Below are 20664 nucleotides of genomic sequence, written 5' to 3' on the forward strand. Positions count from 1 at the left end.
AGATGTGGTATATATATACAATGGAATATCATGCAGCCATCAAAAGGAATGAGATCTTGCCATTTGCAACGACGTGGATGGAACTGGAGGGTATTATGCTGAGCGAAATAAGTCAAACAGAGAAAGACATGTATCAAAAAGCTATTATTTTTTATAAATTTCTTGTATCTAAGCAGTTGACGGAACGCTCATTAATTTTTAAAAATTCAGAGTTGATACTACTGGATTTTGAGTAGTCCAAATACCATTTTGTCCTCAAATTATGCTAACTCTGTTTCCTTATTTTCAGAGTTAAGTCATTTATTCCTGTTTATACCTCATTGTATCGGTCCAAACATTTCCAAACGGTTTTAAAGTAATGGTATTTGTGTGTTTCCTTTCTTATTGCTGATTTAAATAAAAGTATTCCTGGTATCTCCCTTTAAAGACATTTTTGGGATGTGGAAGAAGTATTTTTCTGTTCCTATAATAGGTTATTAATTTTACTGGATGTCTTTTAAATACCCATTGAGAATACTGTGGTCTATTTTATTAGATCTATTGATACGATGCATGTACATTGGCTAGAATATCCCCACGTAGTTTACAAAGGGTCATTATCATTATTTTAATATAATGTTCAGTTTTGTTTGACAAAATGTCATTTAGGTTTTCATACTATATTCATGAAATGAATATTTATCTACTAATTATTTGCTATCTTGCTAGGTTTTGTTCTTAGGAGTATGTGAGCCTCACAAAATAAATTGAAAAGATTTTTGAACTTTTTATGTTGTCAAATAGTTTATATAACAAAATATTTATCTGGTTCCTGAAAACTTGAAAAAAACAGTTAAATTATCTGGCCCTAAAGTCCTTTTTTTGTGGGAGGGGAGGTGGTTGGTGGTTATTGATTTACATGTTTTCATACTTAATGGATCTATTTAGGCTTTCTAATTCTTATTGATTTTGATTATTTCTATTTTACCAGAAATGTTCCACTTAATTGGATTCCATTAAATACATATGAGTCCAACATGGAATGCTCTGTTTTTAAATATTTCTTTATTATCTATTATATTCTCTTTCTTATTTCTGATTTTAGTTTTATCTTTACTCTTCACTGGTACATTCTAGAGATTATCACATTACTTTTGACATTTCACCCACCCGGTTTTTTCTTCCATCTCCTTTGTATATAATAGTTTTGCTATTTTTCTTTTCTAAGTTTTATTAGGGTATGAAAAGGAATGCGTATTTTCTATTTGTGTAGAAAAATTTTTATATGTATCTGTTTCTTCCATTATAATAGAGCATCAAAACTGTCTTTTACTAATTTTGGCAAAATGATCTGTTGGCAGTTTAAAAAGAGCTCTCAGAGAGTATATACCGATTTTGTTTCTCATTTTTCTCTTTGCTTTTGACTTGATGTATTTTAATGGTATGTTATTTGCAGTATTATAGTTTATGATTATTATACCTTCATGACAGAGCAAACTTTTTTCAAAATGTATTTATCCTTTCTACTTTTGAGATTTGCCTTGAATTATGATCTTTTTACAAAATAACACTTGTTATTCTCTCTTTTTTGTTGCATTTGACTGATAAATATTTGCGTATTTTTTCACTTACATCCTTTTATTTATAGCCTTGGTTTTTGTTGTAACTGATATTTTTATGGGTTTCAGTTCAAGTTACATGTTACTTGGTTTGACTTCTTATAAATTTAAATCTTACCATGTTTCCACTAGGGGTAGATTTGGACCATTCATCTTAATTAACATTTTACTTGACGAATACAGTCCTGGGGTGCCAATCACACTTTAAGTAGAAACAGAGCCTCTATACGCCTGGTTGAGCAAATGATGAGTTAGTGAAATAAACTCAACTTCAACAGTTTTGTGCATTTCCCTTTTTCCATAAGCATTGCAGAACCCTTGTTTTTTCATCCCTAAGCAGCTTTTTGGGAAGAGCTGGACTTCAGGGAAGTGTTCAAGATAAAGAATAGTAATTTCTCTGGTTTAATCACCACTTTTATAGACTCTTTCCTGAGTATATCCTCTTAATGATCATTCCAAGTCAGGTGATGCTTTGAATTTGGACAACATATAAAATTTATAAGACCATCCAAGTAGGAGATGCTTAAAAACTCAGAGTATCGTCACAACTAGTGTTTGGAGGAGTGTTTTGCCTCAGATCTGTATTTAAAATGCACATACAGGGGCACCTGGGTGACTCACTCATTTTGGGTGTCAGACTCTTGATTTCGGCTCAGGTCATTATCTCCGGGTTGTGGGATACAGCCCCACATTGGGTTCCATGCTGGGTGTGGAGCCTGCTTGAGATTCTCTCTCTCCCTATCTCTCTGCCCCTTCCCCACCCCCCCCTCGCCACAATCAATCAATAAAATGCACATAAAACCTTTTTTTAAACATAGTGTTATATTATAAAAAAACTGTTATTTTCAAACTTTTAGTCCTCAGACCCTGATAATTCTATGAAACAAATCAAGTTAAAGTGACTACAATTGTGTTATTTACACACAAAGGATTACTTTTAAAGATACTCTTTTCTACCCCCAAGAGCTGGGACATGCATCAAATCCCGAGGCTCACGAGGAGCTGCCATAACAAGAGTGAGCCTGGGCTGTGGGAGATAAATCATCCTGATGTCAGCCACTCAAATGAATGGCAATCACTGCTAAACCAGTCACCGCTAAAACTCTTACTGCTTCCAGTGACTTTTATCCACACACATTCTAATTCATCATAGATGCAATTCCACAAAATGTTTGTAAAGCTGTACAGCTTGGCTTTCTACATTCTTCATTTCTAAAGCACCTGCACCCCATCAAGTTTATCAAAGCATATCCATTTAAACATCCATTACAATATACACTGAACTCTTGGTATGTTTTGGTTTGAAGGTTTCTATTTATAGTGATCCCCCATCATATATCTCAGTCCCAAAGGTAGCTTATTAGGCAAGTCAAAATTGTCCTTGAATGTTCTAAAAATTATATTTAAATTGCTAGGCCCCTGATACTTAGGTCCTAGCTCGTGATGTTCTTCTGTTTCTCTTGAACTGTGGGCTATTATTATCTCTTTCATCCTGTTAGTGGAAGCTAAGGTTTATTTAAAAGTAGAGAAAGATGTTTTACCGGGGTGAATGATGGAATCTCTCTCCTTTCTCTCTCTCTATTATTTTATTTTTTTATATTTTGACTGGGTACATGGAGTGGAATTCTGTTGGTTAAATATGAGTATAAGAGAATGCTACTGTATACATATTGCTGAGACTATGTCTCTTCTTCTTCTTCTTCTTTTTTTTTTTTTTTGAGTCAGAGAGAGAGGCAGAGGGATCGGGAGAGGGAGAATCTTAAGCAGGCTCCACGCCCAGCACAGAGACTGACATGGAGCTCGATCTCACAACCCTGAGATCACGACCTGAGCTGAAATCAAGAGTCGATGCTTAACTGACTGAGCCACTCAGGCACCCCAAGCCTATGTCTCTTCTTACAACTGCATTTATATGAAATAAAAGTGTATACATATGAATATATACATTCTTACTTACACACATTACTATATATATACATGTATACATACATACATACACATATATGTATATATATATATAAAGATATGTAGACATAGTGAAATGGAGAGATAAAAGTGTTCCAGAAGAGACCAATGCGTGCAAACTCCCATGGTGGGAGGGAACACGGCAAATACTAAAAACTGGTGTGAAAAGAGACCAGAAAATGAGGGAAGAAAAGTTAAGTGACTCATCCATGGCATCGTCCAGTAGCAAGAGAACCTAGAGCTCATATGTATCTGAACACAAATCTCTGTTTTTCCAGTTACCCCACAACATGCCTGCAACTGAGATTTGTGTGGCAAACACTGGGCTTAACTGAATTCTTTCACTGCTGATTTATTTATCCAACTTTGATTCGTCCCATGGGTACAGGCTGAAGCTTGTCTCTGGACCCATACCTCTCCCCTGTGATATGCCAATTTGCTTTAGTCACTTGGTTTAACAAGGTTTTCTGAATGTATAACCATGCAGAAACCTGTGACTGGCATGATGTTCAAAGATACACAATAGATCTGATCTAAACTATAAGAGTTTTTTGAGCTTGTGGATTTTTCCCAAAAGGTTGTTTTTTTGTTTGTTTGTTTGTTTGTTTTTACAATAAATGAATAAGTATTGAATACTCAATGTATGGTCCAATATACCCTCTTGTATAGTCCCAATGACAACTGGTTGAATCAGTTAAAATCTCTGGGCTAGATTTCCCAATTATAAATTACCCCTCCCCTCTTAAAAACAGGGTTCTCACTATCTGCCTTTCTTGGCAACTCTCCAAGTCACATTTTGCTGCTTTTGAAACTAGGGGATATATCTAGGAACATACTGGATAAAAGAGAAGCAGACTTTTTTAGGTATTAATGTGAATGCTGCAATGAATACACAATCAGAGGACAAGACTTGTTGTGTGATTCCCTCCTCATGTAATGGAAAACCAATTTACTTAATTGCCCATGTTTAAGGTTAATGTCATCATGTATGGCTTCCTGTTTTATACTGATGAGAGAATATTAAGTTACTAATGGCACAAGTCAGTAAAAAAAATTCAGAGGCCATGAACTAGCGTGCTAGAAAAAGAACAGAATTGGCAAGTGATACAATTAATTTATGAAATGTCATGTTTCAGATACCTGACTCTGGTGAAAAGATGACTTTATATAGGACCTATAGGTAAGGCAGGAGCAGGTAAATTATATTAAAACCTCAAACATTCCTAACTCCAAGCTCCTCTTACAGAAAGCAGTAATCTAGCTCAGTCTAAAGTGAGCATTTCTTTTAAGAATGTTTAATGAGCGGCGCCTGGCTGGCTGAGTCGGAAGAGCATGCAACTCTTCACCTTGGGGTTGTGAGTTTGAGCCCCATGTTGGGGCTACGTAGAGATGGCATAAATAAATAAATAAACTTTAAATAAAAAGAATGCTTGATGAATATTAAAATCAAACTACTTTGGGTTTCTAGTCTCTCATTATGTATTTCTTTAGCATTAGGTTAAGATGGAGGACACTGTATTGGATAAAACACCATCAATAATTTACATCCAGCAGATAAATCACAAACACAATTATCTACATTAGACAGCAAAGGTAACTAATGTTTCACATAAGATTCTTTATCTAAGAATTAAGGTTATGACAAGAGCTGAGGTAGAGGAGAAGCCTTTTGCAGACTGGATAAGAGGACTTTATGAAGGGAACATTCTAGTTTTTTCTCTTTTCTTTTGCCTTCCCTCCAAAGAAAGGCAAATGACAAACCCTACATATGGAGTAGAGTTGGCTGAGAATACTAGCGTATGCCTTTTCCTATGGTGATAGAAATCTGTGACTTTTTTTTTTAAAGGGCATTTAAAGTAATATTGAAAGAAATGCTAATAGGTTGTAGCAACTGGTGAAGTTCTCGAAAGCCTCGAATCAGTCAGAATAATTAGAGAAACTAAAACTTCTAAAATGGATAAGCCAGACGAAAGAAAATAGAAATGGCAATGACAATGTACTTTCCTTTATCCCCTTCATCAAATCTCTCCCTTCTTATAAGAACATCAGTCATATTGGATTAGGCCCCATTCTACCCCATTATCATGTCACTGTAACTTAACTAAGTGTATCTGCAACAACCGTAATTTCAAATAAGGTCACCCTCTGAGGTATTGGTGTAACTAAGAAAATTTCTGTATCTCCTTTACTGCCAGCTACCACACTTACACTCAGAACACACCACAACACTTCTGATACCAGATGTGTGTACGTTCTCCACATCAAGGATCCTCTGACACATGTCGATGTCCTGTAATTCAGTACTGACAGCATCAGATACCATGAGTTAAGAGCTTGGTCCCAGAGGACTGCCCCCCTGTAGATACCAATCACAAGGCTCAGACTGTCACCTGAACCTTTGACCGACTGGCTGTAAACTGGGGTTCCCATGACCCTCTGCTTGGGTTCAATCATTTGCTAGTACGGCTCACAGAATTCAGGGAAACATTTATTTACATACACCAGAATAAAGGATGCAGATGAATGGCCAGATGAAGAGGTACATAGGATGAGGTGTGCCACCCTCCCAACATATAGTTGTGTTCACCAACTTATAAAACCCCATACTTTTGGGATTTTTATGGAAGCTTCATCACATAGGCTTGATCAATTATGAATTCAATCTCTAACTCCTCTCCCCTTCTCAGAGGATGAGTGATAGAGCTAAAACTTCCAAGCTTCTAATCATGGTTTTTCTGGTGACCAGTCTTCATCCTCAAGCTATTCCGAAGCCCACAGAGAGACACCTCACTAGAAGAAAAGCATTACTATCACCCGGGAAATTCCAAGGGTTTTCAGAGCTCTGTGGCAGGACCCAGGGGCAGAAATCAACATATTCTATTATTTCACAATTAGGCTTTAGGACTTGAACAAATCTTTTTTTGGCGGGGGGTGGGGAGGGCGCAAACAATTGAAATCATAACGTTATCCTTTTAAGTTGCACGTGATCCTAGTAGGTTAATATACCTGTGTGTATGTGTACTTAACATTTAATACGAAATCTTTGTCAAATGAATAAAACTGAGTTGTCTATCAGGCCATCTTTTGTTTTTATTTTTTTCATCCAAAGGAAAAACCTTGAACTCTACTATTTACCACTGACATCTTAGCTAAACAGAATGAAGCTATCCCTAAGTCAATGCAAATAGGCCTCCAAGGGCAACTGGCCTTGTGATTCTGGATTCACAGTTATGTGACCAGCTGTGGGGTCTGCTCTTAGTTTGTGTGGCTCATCAACGTTGAGTCACTTCATAACGGTTCTCCTCAAAGTGTTGGTTCTTCCTTGAAATCTGTAATTCTTCCTCACATAGAACCAGCACAAATGAGGAGACAGAATGGGACATAAGAAAATATTTGTGTTTTGAGCACATAAAGATTTAGGCTTGAATCTAGGTCCACACTAACTGGCTCAGTGACTCTGGGCAAGTCAATAAATTTTTCAAATCCTTAGTCTGTGTATTTGAAAAATGAAAATTCTCACTGCTAATGCCCAGAGCGACATTGAGGATAATGTGGATAAAGCTCTTGGCTTGACATAAAGGAGGCACTTAGCAAATGTGACTTGTTTTAATTTCATAATAAATACGTTATGTTGAAAACCGACACCTGTATAAGAAAACTTCCCTCCCATAGGGTACTAATGGCAAAATTATCATGGTCTTAGGTATAATCATGTATTTAATATAAATAAAACAAACATCAATTTTAATTAAAATTATAATTTATAGGTTGAAGTAACTGTGCTCACTTTGTGGTAACGGCAGTAATAAAATTTGATCACAACAGAATTGGGAATGCAGATTTACTCATAGAACAAACATTTCTCGAGCATCATATATGGGCCAGATGTTTTTTTAGGGACAATGTGTCAGAGCCACAGGTGATATAAACAGCAAGAGGAAAGTGGCACAACTTACCCCACCGACTTTCTCAAAGTGAGATCCATCTTTCTTAAAATCGGTGAGGGCCCCATTGAAATACCAGGTGAACATGATGTCTAAGAGGGGGTCATGCTGCACTTGGCAGGGCAAAATGACACTTTCGCCAACTGAGACATCCATGTTGGATGGTGCCAAAGTGATTCTCGTTGGTTCTATCAAGGAAACAAGAAAGGTTTAAGTAAAATGTTAGCATTTTTATTTTGATGAAAGCATTTTCACAAGCTGATGGTTAATCTAACATTTAGGGTACATGATTAAAAGCCTTCAAGATTAATATATTTTTATGCAGATCTGTAATGAATTTCATCGGATCCACAAATTCTTGTTAAAAGAATTGGGATATCTGAATTTACAGAATTTATCAGTTAAAAATTAAATCCACCTATAAACAAGAATTATAATACTACTACAAAATCAATTTGACCTTATTTTTATTGCTTTGTGAAATACAGGGGTAGAAATAGAAACCACTGGATTCTCACTGACTTTGAATGACTCCAAAATGCATTGCTACCAAAATTTAAATAGACCCAAACACTTGAAAGACCACACAAAAGACATTTAGAACAGGTACTATAAGACGGATGCTAAGTTAAAATGTTAATTACCCCCAATGTCCCCATGTACACTTCCTTCTCCCTATCATCATAGCAGTCCTCCCGTGAATTTAACTTCTTATGACCCCACTTTTCCACTGTTGCTCCTCATTTGTTGCCTCCATGTTGCAGCAAAAGTCTTTGAAAGAATCATTTATATATGTTGTCTACAATTCCTCTAGTAAATTCCCTCTTTAATCCACTCCAGTTAGCCTCTGGCTCCCTGCAACCCATTTGCTTTTGTCAAGGTTCCCAGTAATCACCCTGCTGCAAACCAATGGCACATTTTCCAATCTCATCTTACTTAATTGACCTCTCAGCAGCATTTGCTACCCTTGATCATTGTATTCCTGTCAGTTCACTTTCTTTGCTTGGTTTCTGGGACACCAAATTCTCTTTGTTTTCTGGAACCATCCTTGCTGGTTACTCCTTATCTGTTCCCTTGTCTCTTCCTAAATCTCATAATGTTAGTCTGCCTCAAGCTCAGTCCTTGGTTTTTCTTATCCTCTGTCTTCACTCACTCTCTTGGTGAATTTAGCTAGTCTTTTCTTTTCAAGTATATATCTATATGCTAACAACTCCCAAATGTGTATCTCTATCCTTCATCTCTCTCCCCAAACCCAGGTTCATATATCCAAATACCTCTCCGGGACACCTACTTGGGTGTTATGATAGACGTTATTGTTCATCATAATTTCCTTAAACACATACAGTAGGATTGAATTATCAACACCTTTGAATTCAGGCATAACCAAAAGCTAATGCTTGGCCAAAGAAATGTAAGATGGAGTAATGTGTGGCACAGACAGGCAGAAGCCTGGAAGAACTAAGAGACTATCTGGTGTGTAGTCTTTCCTCTTCCACTGTGACAGACAATATGCCAGATGGAGACACTGGGACCCTTTATTCCTGAACGAAGACAGTATGGCTGACCTACCATGGACTTGCTATATAAGCAAAAACTAAGTATTTGTTATTTTAACCCACTGAAAGGTTGGGTTTGTTGCTAATGCCAGAATACTGTGGTCTACTTTACACAAATAGAGCCTAATGAACATTTCATACTTAACACATCTAAACTGAACTCCTGGTCTACCTTTTCCCAAACTTGTGCAACCTTCTCATCTCAGTTGTTTTGACTGTCATTCTTTCTATTATTTGCCAAATGTCCTGCAACTGTCCTTGTCTCCTTTCTCTTGGGCCTCACATCCAACTCATCAGCAACTCCTGTTGACTCTACAAGCAGAGTATTTACAGAATCTGATCCTTTCCCATCAATTCACTTGGGTATTATCATCTCCAGCCAGGTTTGCAGCCGTGGTCTTCTGAGATCTCTCCCACTTCTACTCTTGATTCCCCACAGTTTGTTGTCATCAGAGCAGCTAGACTAAACCTTTAAAAATGCATTTCACATCATGCCACTCCTCTATTGATTTGCACCAGCCTCCACTTCTCACTCCAACTAAAAGCTAATCCAAATGAGGTCTACAAGGCTCCTCCATGATTGTCCCCAAGGAATCTATTAGTTAACTCCACCCTCTCCATGAAATCTTTGTTTAAACCTCCCTTTCTCACCAGGCCTACTCCATTCACAGTGCTTCTGCTCCAACCTACCTCTACCATACACTACTCTGTATTTTCTCAATTGTTTGCAATTTTTTCCTTCTAAAAATTTCCTATCTTTTATTCCTACTGCATATTTTCTTTCTACCTCTGGTAGAAGGTAAGATTCATGAGGGCAGCATCTTTGTCACTTTGTTTGCCAACACAGGCCAAGCACCTGACACATAGTATTCATTTTTTTTCTTGAATGAATAAACAACATATATCCACAACTCTGAGTGACTCTCATTGATGGCAAAGATTATTCCATGGGCTTAAACATCTCCAGAAAATATCAATGATATTGTGAAAGAGTGCATTCAAAAGATCTGACAAAACGGAATAGCATAAAAGTTGATCATCAGCATATGCTATTTGTAATTCTTCTGCCCATTATACCAATGTGTTCTCTGGTGCACACTGTGGTGTGTGAAGAAAGATTAACAATTGTTCTCTTGACTTCCACCTGTTAAAAATAACAGTGCAAACAGGTTCTACCTTCACAGTGCACTGCATATTGTAAAAAATCTGTTTTTTTCTTTGATCTTAATAACAAACTATACAGTTCATCTCTACATAAGGCAATCTTTATATATACCTACCTGTAACAACCAAGTGCGTTGTGCCATTTGCTTTTCCAAACTGGTTTTCTGCTATGCAGGTGTAAGTTCCAACATCAGCTTTAGTCACGTTGGCTATTTTAAGTCCTCCATCTTTTAAAAAAGAAATTCTAAAGAAAAATACAAATTAGACAATAAGTGTATAATAGTCATTTTCCCCAAATAAATAGCAATTTTTAAATAGAAGTATTGCCTTGAGCTAGGATTTCTATGGCTAGATAAACCAGTCCTTAGCTTTCTTGGGAATAAAGAACACTACAAGAAAACTTACACACACACACACACACACACACACACATAGCTGAGTAAGAAAAGATGCTCTACCAATTTGAACTTTTCTTGACATTTTTATGCAGCATTACTTAACAGCATTATTTAACATTATACCTACTTTCAGGGATGCCTTTATCAAATAAGTGTGAAATGTCTTCTAAAAATATATGGTGAGGTAGACTGTTCATGATGGGCTAGCCTTATCAGTTTGGAGAAAATAGAAAATAGACATGACATGAATTCCCTTAACTTTGAAACAGCATATGAGAATTGAGACACTCTCTCCTTTCAAAATGAATTTGGGAGAGTCACATTTGACCCAATATAAATTCAAATTTTGCAAAATAACACGTTCATGGTCACCTGTGAGCTATTGCAAGGAATCTGGGCAATACAAATGAACCTTACATTAGAGTTTCTGAGGATATGCTTAAAGTACTTAAAGCTTTTGTACCTAACTAATTAATTAAGGAAATACAAATGAGTGTCTTACATGTGCTAGGCATTATGAGACTCTCTGGGATTATAGTGTGAACGAGACAGAAAGTCTCCACCTTCACAGAAGTAACAGTCTACTGAGCAACATAGACAATAAATAACCATGCTCAGATATTGGAGAAGTACTCTGAAGGAGACAAACAGGGTGATACAATAAAGAGTAATAGCTATAAGGAGTGTTTCCATGATAGGGTGCCTCAGAAATGCCTCTTAGAAGAGGTATCATTTGAAATGAGAAAGAAGAATGAGAAAGGGTTTACCTGTCATTAGTCAGATCCATGAATCTTAATTGCCCATCTTGTCTACCCATAATTATTTCCCCTTTCCTTGAATTCCTAAAATCTTTACTACTCATACCATACATTTAACACCTAGGATGCCTTTTATCTTGTATGATTCATATCTTTGGTATGTGAATGTCGTATCTATCTAAAGACAAGGTCAACTTCTTTAAAACGATTTCCAACCCCAGTGTCAGCATGACATGATATATGTAAACCATGATCAGTAAGTGTTTCTAACTTTTAGGCTCTACAGTAGACAGGAAAGATGGTAAGGGCATCAGACTATAGTGGACAATCTCAACTCAGTTTATAAGTATTATCCTGCTTGATGCAAGATTTGGAGGTGAGTGTCAAAGTGTGATTAGTCTGAGTTTATGTATCAAAAATATACAAGATACATATTTTATATTACACATATGTATTTTTAATGTATTTTTTATTATGTTCAGTTAGCCACTGTATAGTACATCATTAGTTTTTGATGTAGTGCTCAATGATTCATTAGTTAAGTATAATACCCAGTGCTCATCACAGCATGTACCCTCCTCAATACCCATCACCCTGTTACCCCCTCCCCCAATCCTCCTCCCCTCTGAAACTCCCAGATTGTATCTCGGGGTCCATAGTCTTTCATGGTTCATCTCTCTCTCTGATTTCTCCCCCTTTGGATTTCTCTCCTTCCCCTATGGTCCTCTGTGCTATTGCTTATGTTCCACATATGAGTGAAACCATATGATAATTGTCTTCCTCTGTTTGACTTACTTCACTTAACATAATCCCCTCCAGTTCCATCCATGTCGATGCAAATGGTGGGCATTCATCCTTTCTGATGGCTGAAAAATATTCCGTTGTGTATATGTACTACATCTTCTTTATCCATTCATCTGTTGAAGGGCATCTCAGCTCCTTCCACAGTTTGGCTATTGTGGACATTACTGCTATAAACATTGGGGTGCAGGTGCTCTTTTGGATCACTACATTTATATCTTTGGGGTAAATACCTAGTAGTGCAATTACTGGGTCACAGGGTAGCTCTATTTTTAACGTCTTGAGGATCCTCCATACTGTTTTCCAGAGTGGCTGTACCAGCTTGCATTCCTACCAACAGGTGTAAGAGGGTACCCCTTTCTCCTCATCTTTGCTGACATTTGTTGTTTCCTGACTTGTTAATTTTTAATGTAAAATTACATATATATATATATATATATATATTCCTTTGATGACCTGTAATTAGCTTTCACTCAAATCCTACTTTCATTTTCTTGAGTGAGAAAGTGGTGGAATTAGAGTCAGCACACAGAGACCTGCTCATCATCCTGGGTAGAGTATCCATGAATATTTATTGCTCATGTGATTTTTTTTTAATATGTCAAGGTATGTTTGAAACAAAAGGGTTTGAGAACAATGGCCTAGAAAGCTAATCAGGGAACACAGAACATTGTATTTTAATTTGAGGAGCAAAGTACAAGGGTTACAAATGCCAAGAACTTTCCTAGGTAGCTGTGAAAAAGGTGTTATATCTGATTTCCCTCATGGAACCCTGACCACTTTGATGGGTATGAAATGTCCGCTGATCACTTTTCTCAAAGAGATCACTGAAGAAAATCTCTATACCTTAGCTTCTCAGAAAACAAAGGTTTTCTTAAATAGTGTGTGATGATAATGGAAAGGAGACCCAGCAGAGGGACACAAGCAAACCAACCACTTCGCATATGGAGACTGGTTTGAGAAACATGAGGAGTAACCTGAAAGAAATATAAGTCTGATCATGTAATTCCGCTATAACCCCCAATCCTGGCTTAGGCCGCTTCTCTGGCGTCACACTGCCTACAGAAGAAAAATGATTATATCCTAAGCCTGAGCCGTATTTTCTCATCGGGACCCTCCCTCTCTCTAATTCCGTGAAACTCCATGAATTCTACCCCTTGTTTGCTTTTTTCCAGTCACACATACTTTCTTTTAAATGCTTTTATGCTTCTTCTTGTCTTGGCGCCTTTGTGAACACTGTCCCCTATGTCTGGTTAATGTGTACTGAAGCTTCAGATTCTGGCCACTTCCCTGAACCATGGGTCAGATGAGGTGTTCCTATAAGCGATGATACATCCTCTGTGCCTGCTTTATAGCATTTGACTAATTTTCTCCTCTAGTAAGCTCAGAGACTGTAAGCTCTCTGGAAGTAGGGAGAGTGTCTAGATAGTGTCTGATTTACTCACCACTAAATTCCTAGAACCTTGAACCATTCCTGACATAGAGTAAATGTTCAAAATTGATACTTGTTGAATGAACAAATGATTGTATGCCCCTAGAGAGTCACTACAGAAGAACTGGGATTAGTGAAGGCAGGTTGCAAGGCATTGAGGATTTTAGAAATTATAAGAGGGCGCCTGGGTGGCTCAGTTGGTTAAGCGACTGCCTTCGGCTCAGGTCATGATCCTGGAGTCCCAGGATCGAGTCCCGCATCGGGCTCCCTGCTCGGCAGGGGGTGTGCTTCTCCCTCTGCCCTCTCCCCTCTCGTGCTCTCTCTCTCTCATTCTCTCTCTCTCAAATAAATAAATTAAAAAAATCTTAAAAAAAAAAAAAAGAAATTATAAGAAAATAAATTCAGAAAGTGTGCTATTATACACATACACATGTATATACATATACACATATATATGTGTATTTATGTGCCATATATAAATATATCCATACATATGCACATGTACATGTGTATGGTTGACCTGTGAAACACGGGTTTGAACTGCATGGGTCCACTTATTCACAGATTTTTCTAATACAGTATTGTAAATATATTTTCTCTTTCTTATGATTTTTTTAATAATACTTTCTTTTCTCTAGCTTACTTTATTATAATAATATAGTATATAATACATATCACATACAAAACATGTGTTAATTGATTAAGCTATTGGTAAGGCTTCCGATCAATAGTAGGCTCTTAGCTAAGTTTTTGGGGAATCAAAAGTTACATTGAGTTTTCCACTTTGCATGGGGTTGGCACCCTTAACCCCCATGTTGTTCAAGGGTCAACTGTGTAAATACGTATGTGAAAAAAAGAAAGCTGAGACAATAGAAGGCAGGATGAAGAGAATTTAGAAATTCCTAGGATAAGAGGACTACAAATGTACTTTTACTATGAAGAAAGGAGCTAAGAAAGACGGAGAGACTGAAGATAAAGATGGGGAGAAAGGAAAGGAGGAAGGGAGAGAAAGAGAGTGAGAGAAAAGTTATCGAGAAAGGTCTCTGGGGCGCCTGGGTGGCTCATTCGTTAAGCTTTGCCTTCGGCTCAGGTCATGATCCCAAGGCCCTGGGATTGAGCCCGGCATAGGGCTCCCTGCTCAACAGGGGAGTCTGCTTCTCCCTTTCCCTCTGCCTCTGCTCTCTCTCTCACTCAAATAAATAAATAAAATTAAATTTAAAAAGAGAGGGAGAGAGAGAGAGAGAAAAGTCTCTGAATGAGTACAAAGAAGGGCGATGTTCCTGACCCATTTTGCTTGCTAATCCTATCTGTAAAAATTTTGGGCCACGACCCTCAAAGAGGATAGGATTTGACCCATAGCATCGCTCAATAAATTTTACCTATCTTTACTAGTCAAAAAAAAAAAAAAAAAAAAGCAACTTTGCTGGAGATCTTAATATGTAAAGAAAGCAAGGTAGAAGATGGTTATCAGAAGGTCTTAAACGTATTTAAAGTGAGGTAACCTCATCTGCTTTGAGATAGAGGCTGGAGGCAGAATTAGAAGCTCCAGGAAGCTGAGCAACTGACCACTTCCAAGATTAGCAAGCATGAAACCAAAGTAAAAATGTCTCTGGTTAGCAAGCATGAAACCAAAGTAAAAGTGAACAAATACTCACTCGAAGCTCAGACCTTCTGATTTGGGTATCACAGAACAGAGATAGGCAATTTCAGATATCTTCACATGCTATGAATTAGTGTAACAGTGAACCGTCCACTACAAATATAGAACTATTAGGGATATTGGAAGAACTACAAAACCTTTAGTGCGTGAGGTTTAATAGCTGTAAATGAGCAAACCTATCTTCATGACTAAGCCAAGATGAGGCATAATTTCAAAAGCATGGCTAACAACTTAGGAATCACACAGACCCCAAAACAAACATATTGACTCTCAAAGAATGCAAACTCTGTACATTGTAAAATTTTGAGCTAATTGGATATTTTCTTCCTAAATTGGTTCTTCCAGTAAGATCTAAAAAGCCCACAGGGCATTTCACACAACATAAAAATAAACAATATTCAGTAAATGGATGGAGTAATTGTTTCTCAAAAGAAAACCTTCAATAACCCATGCTTCCCTACAGAGATCCAAAGTGAAAATTTTATACTACTTCAGTATAAATGAAATTGCTTTCTAAGCTTTCTGGGAACACGTTTTGCTGCAAATGGAGAGAGCTGAAAATGTAGATAACAATGAGTGTCTCCAAGTCTTGGCACAAAAAGTTAAAGATTTATGAGATTAACATTCAGAAATGTGGGACTCCAGTTTCCTTTGAAAAATGCAGAATTTAAATCACTGTGGCATTTTTGACTCCTTGATTGGTTTTACAATATACCTTTATATATCTTCTTTTATCAGGCTTTCCTTTCATAGTAAAAGAGGTTAATTATTTTACTTAACTCTGTGCCATCTATGGTTAGTTTGGGATAAGTAAACTTAACTGCTCCAAGCTGCCCAAATGGTCCATTCTGTAATTCAGTGACAGCATTGAATTTATGACTGTTAAGAAAAGCTGTGTGTTCAGAAAGTTGACTGTTATTTAGGCAAGACTGACCTGTACTTTATGATGACATATAACCATCATAATAACACAGTATGTTTTAGAATGGGAACAGTGTGGCATATTATGCATGCGAGGCAGGATTTCTGAATATATTGTTTTACCCTTGCCTATGTTCTGAATATTACGGTAATTTATTCAACTTGAATTTTAACAAACATGCCGCAACTCTACATTTTCTCAGGAAGCACATCTCAGTGGAGATGAAATCACATGAGATCGTAATGATTAAACTGCTGTATAGAAAATAACAAGGCTATTTTGGACTTCACTTTCTGAGTACATATTCGAAGAGATGGATGCTTACAATTAGCCATAAGAGAAAAGTACTCACAATGCATATATTACAAGATAAATAATGACAGTTAAGAAAAGCAAATATAAACTGAGGAAAATGCATGAGAAAAATAAGTGTCAGTGAAAAAGAGCACAAAGTGTATGTTCTTGTTTGCAGCTCCCTCTCAGCCCCAAACGCTTGGCAAAAGAACTCCTGCCCCTTGAGTTCAAAGATAACGTACACACACTATTTAGGAAAATTATATTAGAATTTTCATTCTCTTAACTATACCATTTTGGGCTTTCGTCTTATAAATTCAGCGGTGTTAGGTTAGTGATTTATTGGTTGGAAAATCTCCAAGGAAAAGAGAGGCAGAGCAGAGAAGATTCAGCAGTTAATTATCCTATTTTTGAGTAAGCACTAGGCTAATAATATGCAGCGTTGTTATTTTGTTGTACACACAGATTACATGGAAAAGGCATCCGAGGTCCTAGAGAGATGTACTTTTTCCACATCAATTAACATTTCTTCATATTCATAAGAAGAGAATCAATGGTAAAGGAACATAATCATTACTTTTATAAAACCTTTCCAAAAGCATGTCTATCATGACAAATAAATCTGGAGCTCAATTTTTGTGACAATAGTGATGTAATAGTGTTTCTTCTAAAATGGACTCAAGCCAAAAGGACAAAAGGCCCTTAAAGGGGGATTTCCAATTTGAATTATTATATCAAACTACTCATCTAAGTAATTCATGAAGCTGAGGTAATCCATTTGAAACATTTAAATCCTTATATAATGAAGTATCTGCAAAAATGATAAATATTCCTATGTATGAGGGAGTAAACCAAACAAGACAATTAAACAACTCTCTAATGGCTCATGTATTTAAAAGAAAACCTCAAAGGGAATACTTCTTAAGGTTCAAAGCGATGCCGTATTTGACACTATTCTTTCCTGGTTGAGAGATAGACTCATAAGTGAAATCAGTGAAAATCAAAATGTCAGTTCTATTACTTACATTATACAGAAAGCTGATTCAAAACTGCTTAAGTGAGCAGCATGGTTTTCTGATATTTCATCCCTGAATTAGACAGACCTAAGCACCCTGGCTCAAGTGTACAACCCCAGGCCCTTCCTGTAAGGTAGGGCATGGTAAAGAGAACATCAAAATACATTCATTCTCTATAGGAAGGCAGATACCAAAGAGAAAGGAGGGGACCTCGATGCGGGGCTCCATCTCGGGACTCAGATCATGACCTGAGCCAAAGCCAAAATCAAGAGTTGGATGCTTAATCAACTGAGCCACCCGGGGAACCCCTGGGAACCACACTTTGAGTAACAGTATTCTAAACTATGCCTACTGGATTCTCCCTCCTTCAACTTTAATTTGGGAAATAAAGACAAAAATGATGCTTAGTTCATTCATTCCAGCACTTTCTGTGAGAAGATGGTGCAATCGCTTCTGCTAGGATTTCTGGAGCCACTCAATTTTCTGTCCATTCCCTGAGTCAGTTTCTGCAACTTACCTAATAATTCTGGGTAATGTCCTTGAATTAGTCCTTAGCTACAGTTCCCAAATCCCTAAAGGATATGAGCAACCACAAATTGGTGCCATGTATGTAGTATTTTTTCAATATATATTGTTATCTTAACCAATATGAAGGGTTCAGAAGCAATCTTCCATACAGGGAGGACAAGGTTTTATTACAAATCAAGAATGGCCCAAAAACATCTGCCTTGATATTGTGTTCTTGCACGAAAGGATGGTTCTGGTCCCATTATCCCAATTCCAACATCATCTTCTATTTTAGATATTCATCAATGTATAAGTGGCTATTTACTTCTGCAGTGTAACTAAACTTGCTGGGATACAGAGTTCTTTGAATATTTGAAAAGTGTGAGAACTCTATGCAGAAGAAATACACAGACATACAACACAATGACAACAAATGTGATACAATTCAAGTTGAATTATCTAAGGTTCTGTGGACATCAGATTGGCAACTCTTGCTAGCAATCCTACTCACCCAATGATAATAAGACTGTGCTCGAAAACTTTTTGTCTTGAATGCTTCAGTGCTAGCCTTTTTAGATGCACCTTATTAAGATTTTCCTTCATGATGACTATATACATTGGTGACTAGCTCTTTAAAATTATTTTGTACAAAACTAGGGTGGTAATGTAAACACTGAGAACAAACCGGTGGTTGCCAGAGGGGAGGGGTATGGAAGGAAGGGCAAAATGGGTGAAGGCGAGTGGGAGGTACAGGTTTCCAATTATGGAAGGTGTAAGTCACAGGGGTGAAAGGCACGGCATAGGGCGTATAGTAAATGATATTGTTATAGCATTGTATGGTGACAGATGGTAGCTACACTTGTGATGAGCTTAGGGTAACATAAAGACTTGTGGAATCACTATGTTGCACACCTGAAACTAATGTAACATTGTGTGTCAACTATCACCTCACTTAAAAAAGAAAGAGTAGTTAATGTTGCACCCCTCAAGAATGTAGAGTCTTAGGCCACACATTCATTCATAATCTGGGGTGGGTTCCAAACTGTTTTCTGAGAAAAAATCTCAGTCCTAATAATCTGCACTCTCTTGTCCTTCCTCCAGGCAGAGGTGTGATCATTGTCTATTCACACAGGTTCTGGAGCCACCACACCTTTAATCAGATGATATAAACCTTAATATTAGTTCAATTGACTCTTTATAAGCACTGACTCTTCATTTTCACAGTAGCCCCTCTTTGAGTACCCTACATTCTTGACAGCAAACATAACCCTGAAATAATTTCTATTTCAAGCTCACTAAATCATACATGTGAGAAATAATACACATGGAAAATTAGCTAGAAGAATGTGGTCTACCCCTTTCTCAAGAGCCTTAAGTTTTAATACTCAAAGTTACACTTGGATTGCAAAGAATAAGAAAAAAAAATCTTTAATACTCATTGAGAAGTCATTGGGTTTTTTTTAAAGATTTTTTAATCTAATCATCTGAGACAGAGAGAGAGAATGAGTTGGGGGGGGGGGTCACAGGGAGAGGGAAAAGCAGACTGCCTGCTGAGCAAGGTGCCTGACTCAGGGCTCCATTCCAGGAACCTGGGATCATGACCTGAGCCAAAGGCAGACACTTAACCGACTGAGCCACCCAGGTGCCCCAAGAAGTCATTGTATTTTATTGTAAGAACGTGGACTGTTAGTACTGCATCACTCAATGTTTTCTTCATGAAAATCCATTGTATTTGGATATACACATTCACATTTTTATTCCTAGGGAGAGCTGCGTATCTCCTTATCAAATGTTTTCATTTCACCTTATGGACATCAAGGATTGTGTAACTGGCAGTATTTTTGTCTGCTTATTTTTAGCAGAAAGCTCTGAGCCAAAATTGTGCATCTCAAATACATGAATGGATCCATTGGGTTATGTTTTGTAAACTTCCCTCAGATACTCATCCAACAACAATTTATCGAACATGTACTATGGATCATGCTCTAAAAGGCAGTAAGGATTCCCTGGTAAGAATTTAGGCTGTCCTAATTTATATAATTTACATTCTAGGCAAGTGGAATGCTGGCATCTTTTTTTCCTCCACAATTTTTTCTCCCCAGTGTGTACTTTGTATTTTGATAAATTGTCTCAAGTTCTTTTAGGAATGAGACATGACACAAATAAATGAAATAAACTAGGAAACATTAAGTTATTCAAATGAGGCTAGAGTAATAAAGAAATAATAAATAAATACAGTGGGGATATCAATATTTTTAAGTACCTAGGAAAACATATAATTTGTATCAAGTTTTAAAATACTACCATTTTTTCAGTTAAGTAAATTAAATTAATAAAGACTGTGGAAAATAAAGAGCCTAATAAGATCTTAAAGGTAAAGTTAAACACACCTCTTTCTACAGCATTTGAATGTAAAAGGTTAGGAAATAATTTTTTCCCAAACAAGATAGATTTTTATATATTCAACCTCAATTACAGATTTTTTTTCAGGACTACATACTCACAAAGGGTCAAACACTCTCATCTTCTTATAGAAACTGCTCTAGCAATGAAATCTTCATTAAGACATGTATCATATGATCTCACTGATATGAGGAATTCTTAATCTCAGGAAACAAACTGAGGGTTGCTGGAGTGGTGGTGTGTGGG

At 37.0% G+C, this 20664-nt stretch overlaps 1 protein-coding gene across 4 annotated transcripts in view; it reads right to left on the bottom strand.

Moving 5' to 3' along the window:
• CNTN3 (contactin 3) overlaps positions 1-20664 on the bottom strand; it is a 205723-nt gene that overhangs the window by 54315 nt on the left and 130744 nt on the right. For all 4 annotated transcript variants that reach the window (XM_081820955.1, XM_081820944.1, XM_081820935.1 and 1 more), the window contains exons 10-11: positions 10344-10471; positions 7520-7695 (exon numbers count right to left, since the gene is read on the bottom strand). In XM_081820955.1, the coding sequence (XP_081677081.1) occupies positions 7520-7695; positions 10344-10471 (304 nt within the window). The remainder of the gene's footprint in view (positions 1-7519; positions 7696-10343; positions 10472-20664) is intronic.

This window comes from Leptonychotes weddellii, chromosome 1 (genome assembly GCF_054177405.1).
Source record: "Leptonychotes weddellii isolate Sample4059 chromosome 1, ASM5417740v2, whole genome shotgun sequence".
Taxonomy (NCBI): domain Eukaryota; kingdom Metazoa; phylum Chordata; class Mammalia; order Carnivora; family Phocidae; genus Leptonychotes; species Leptonychotes weddellii.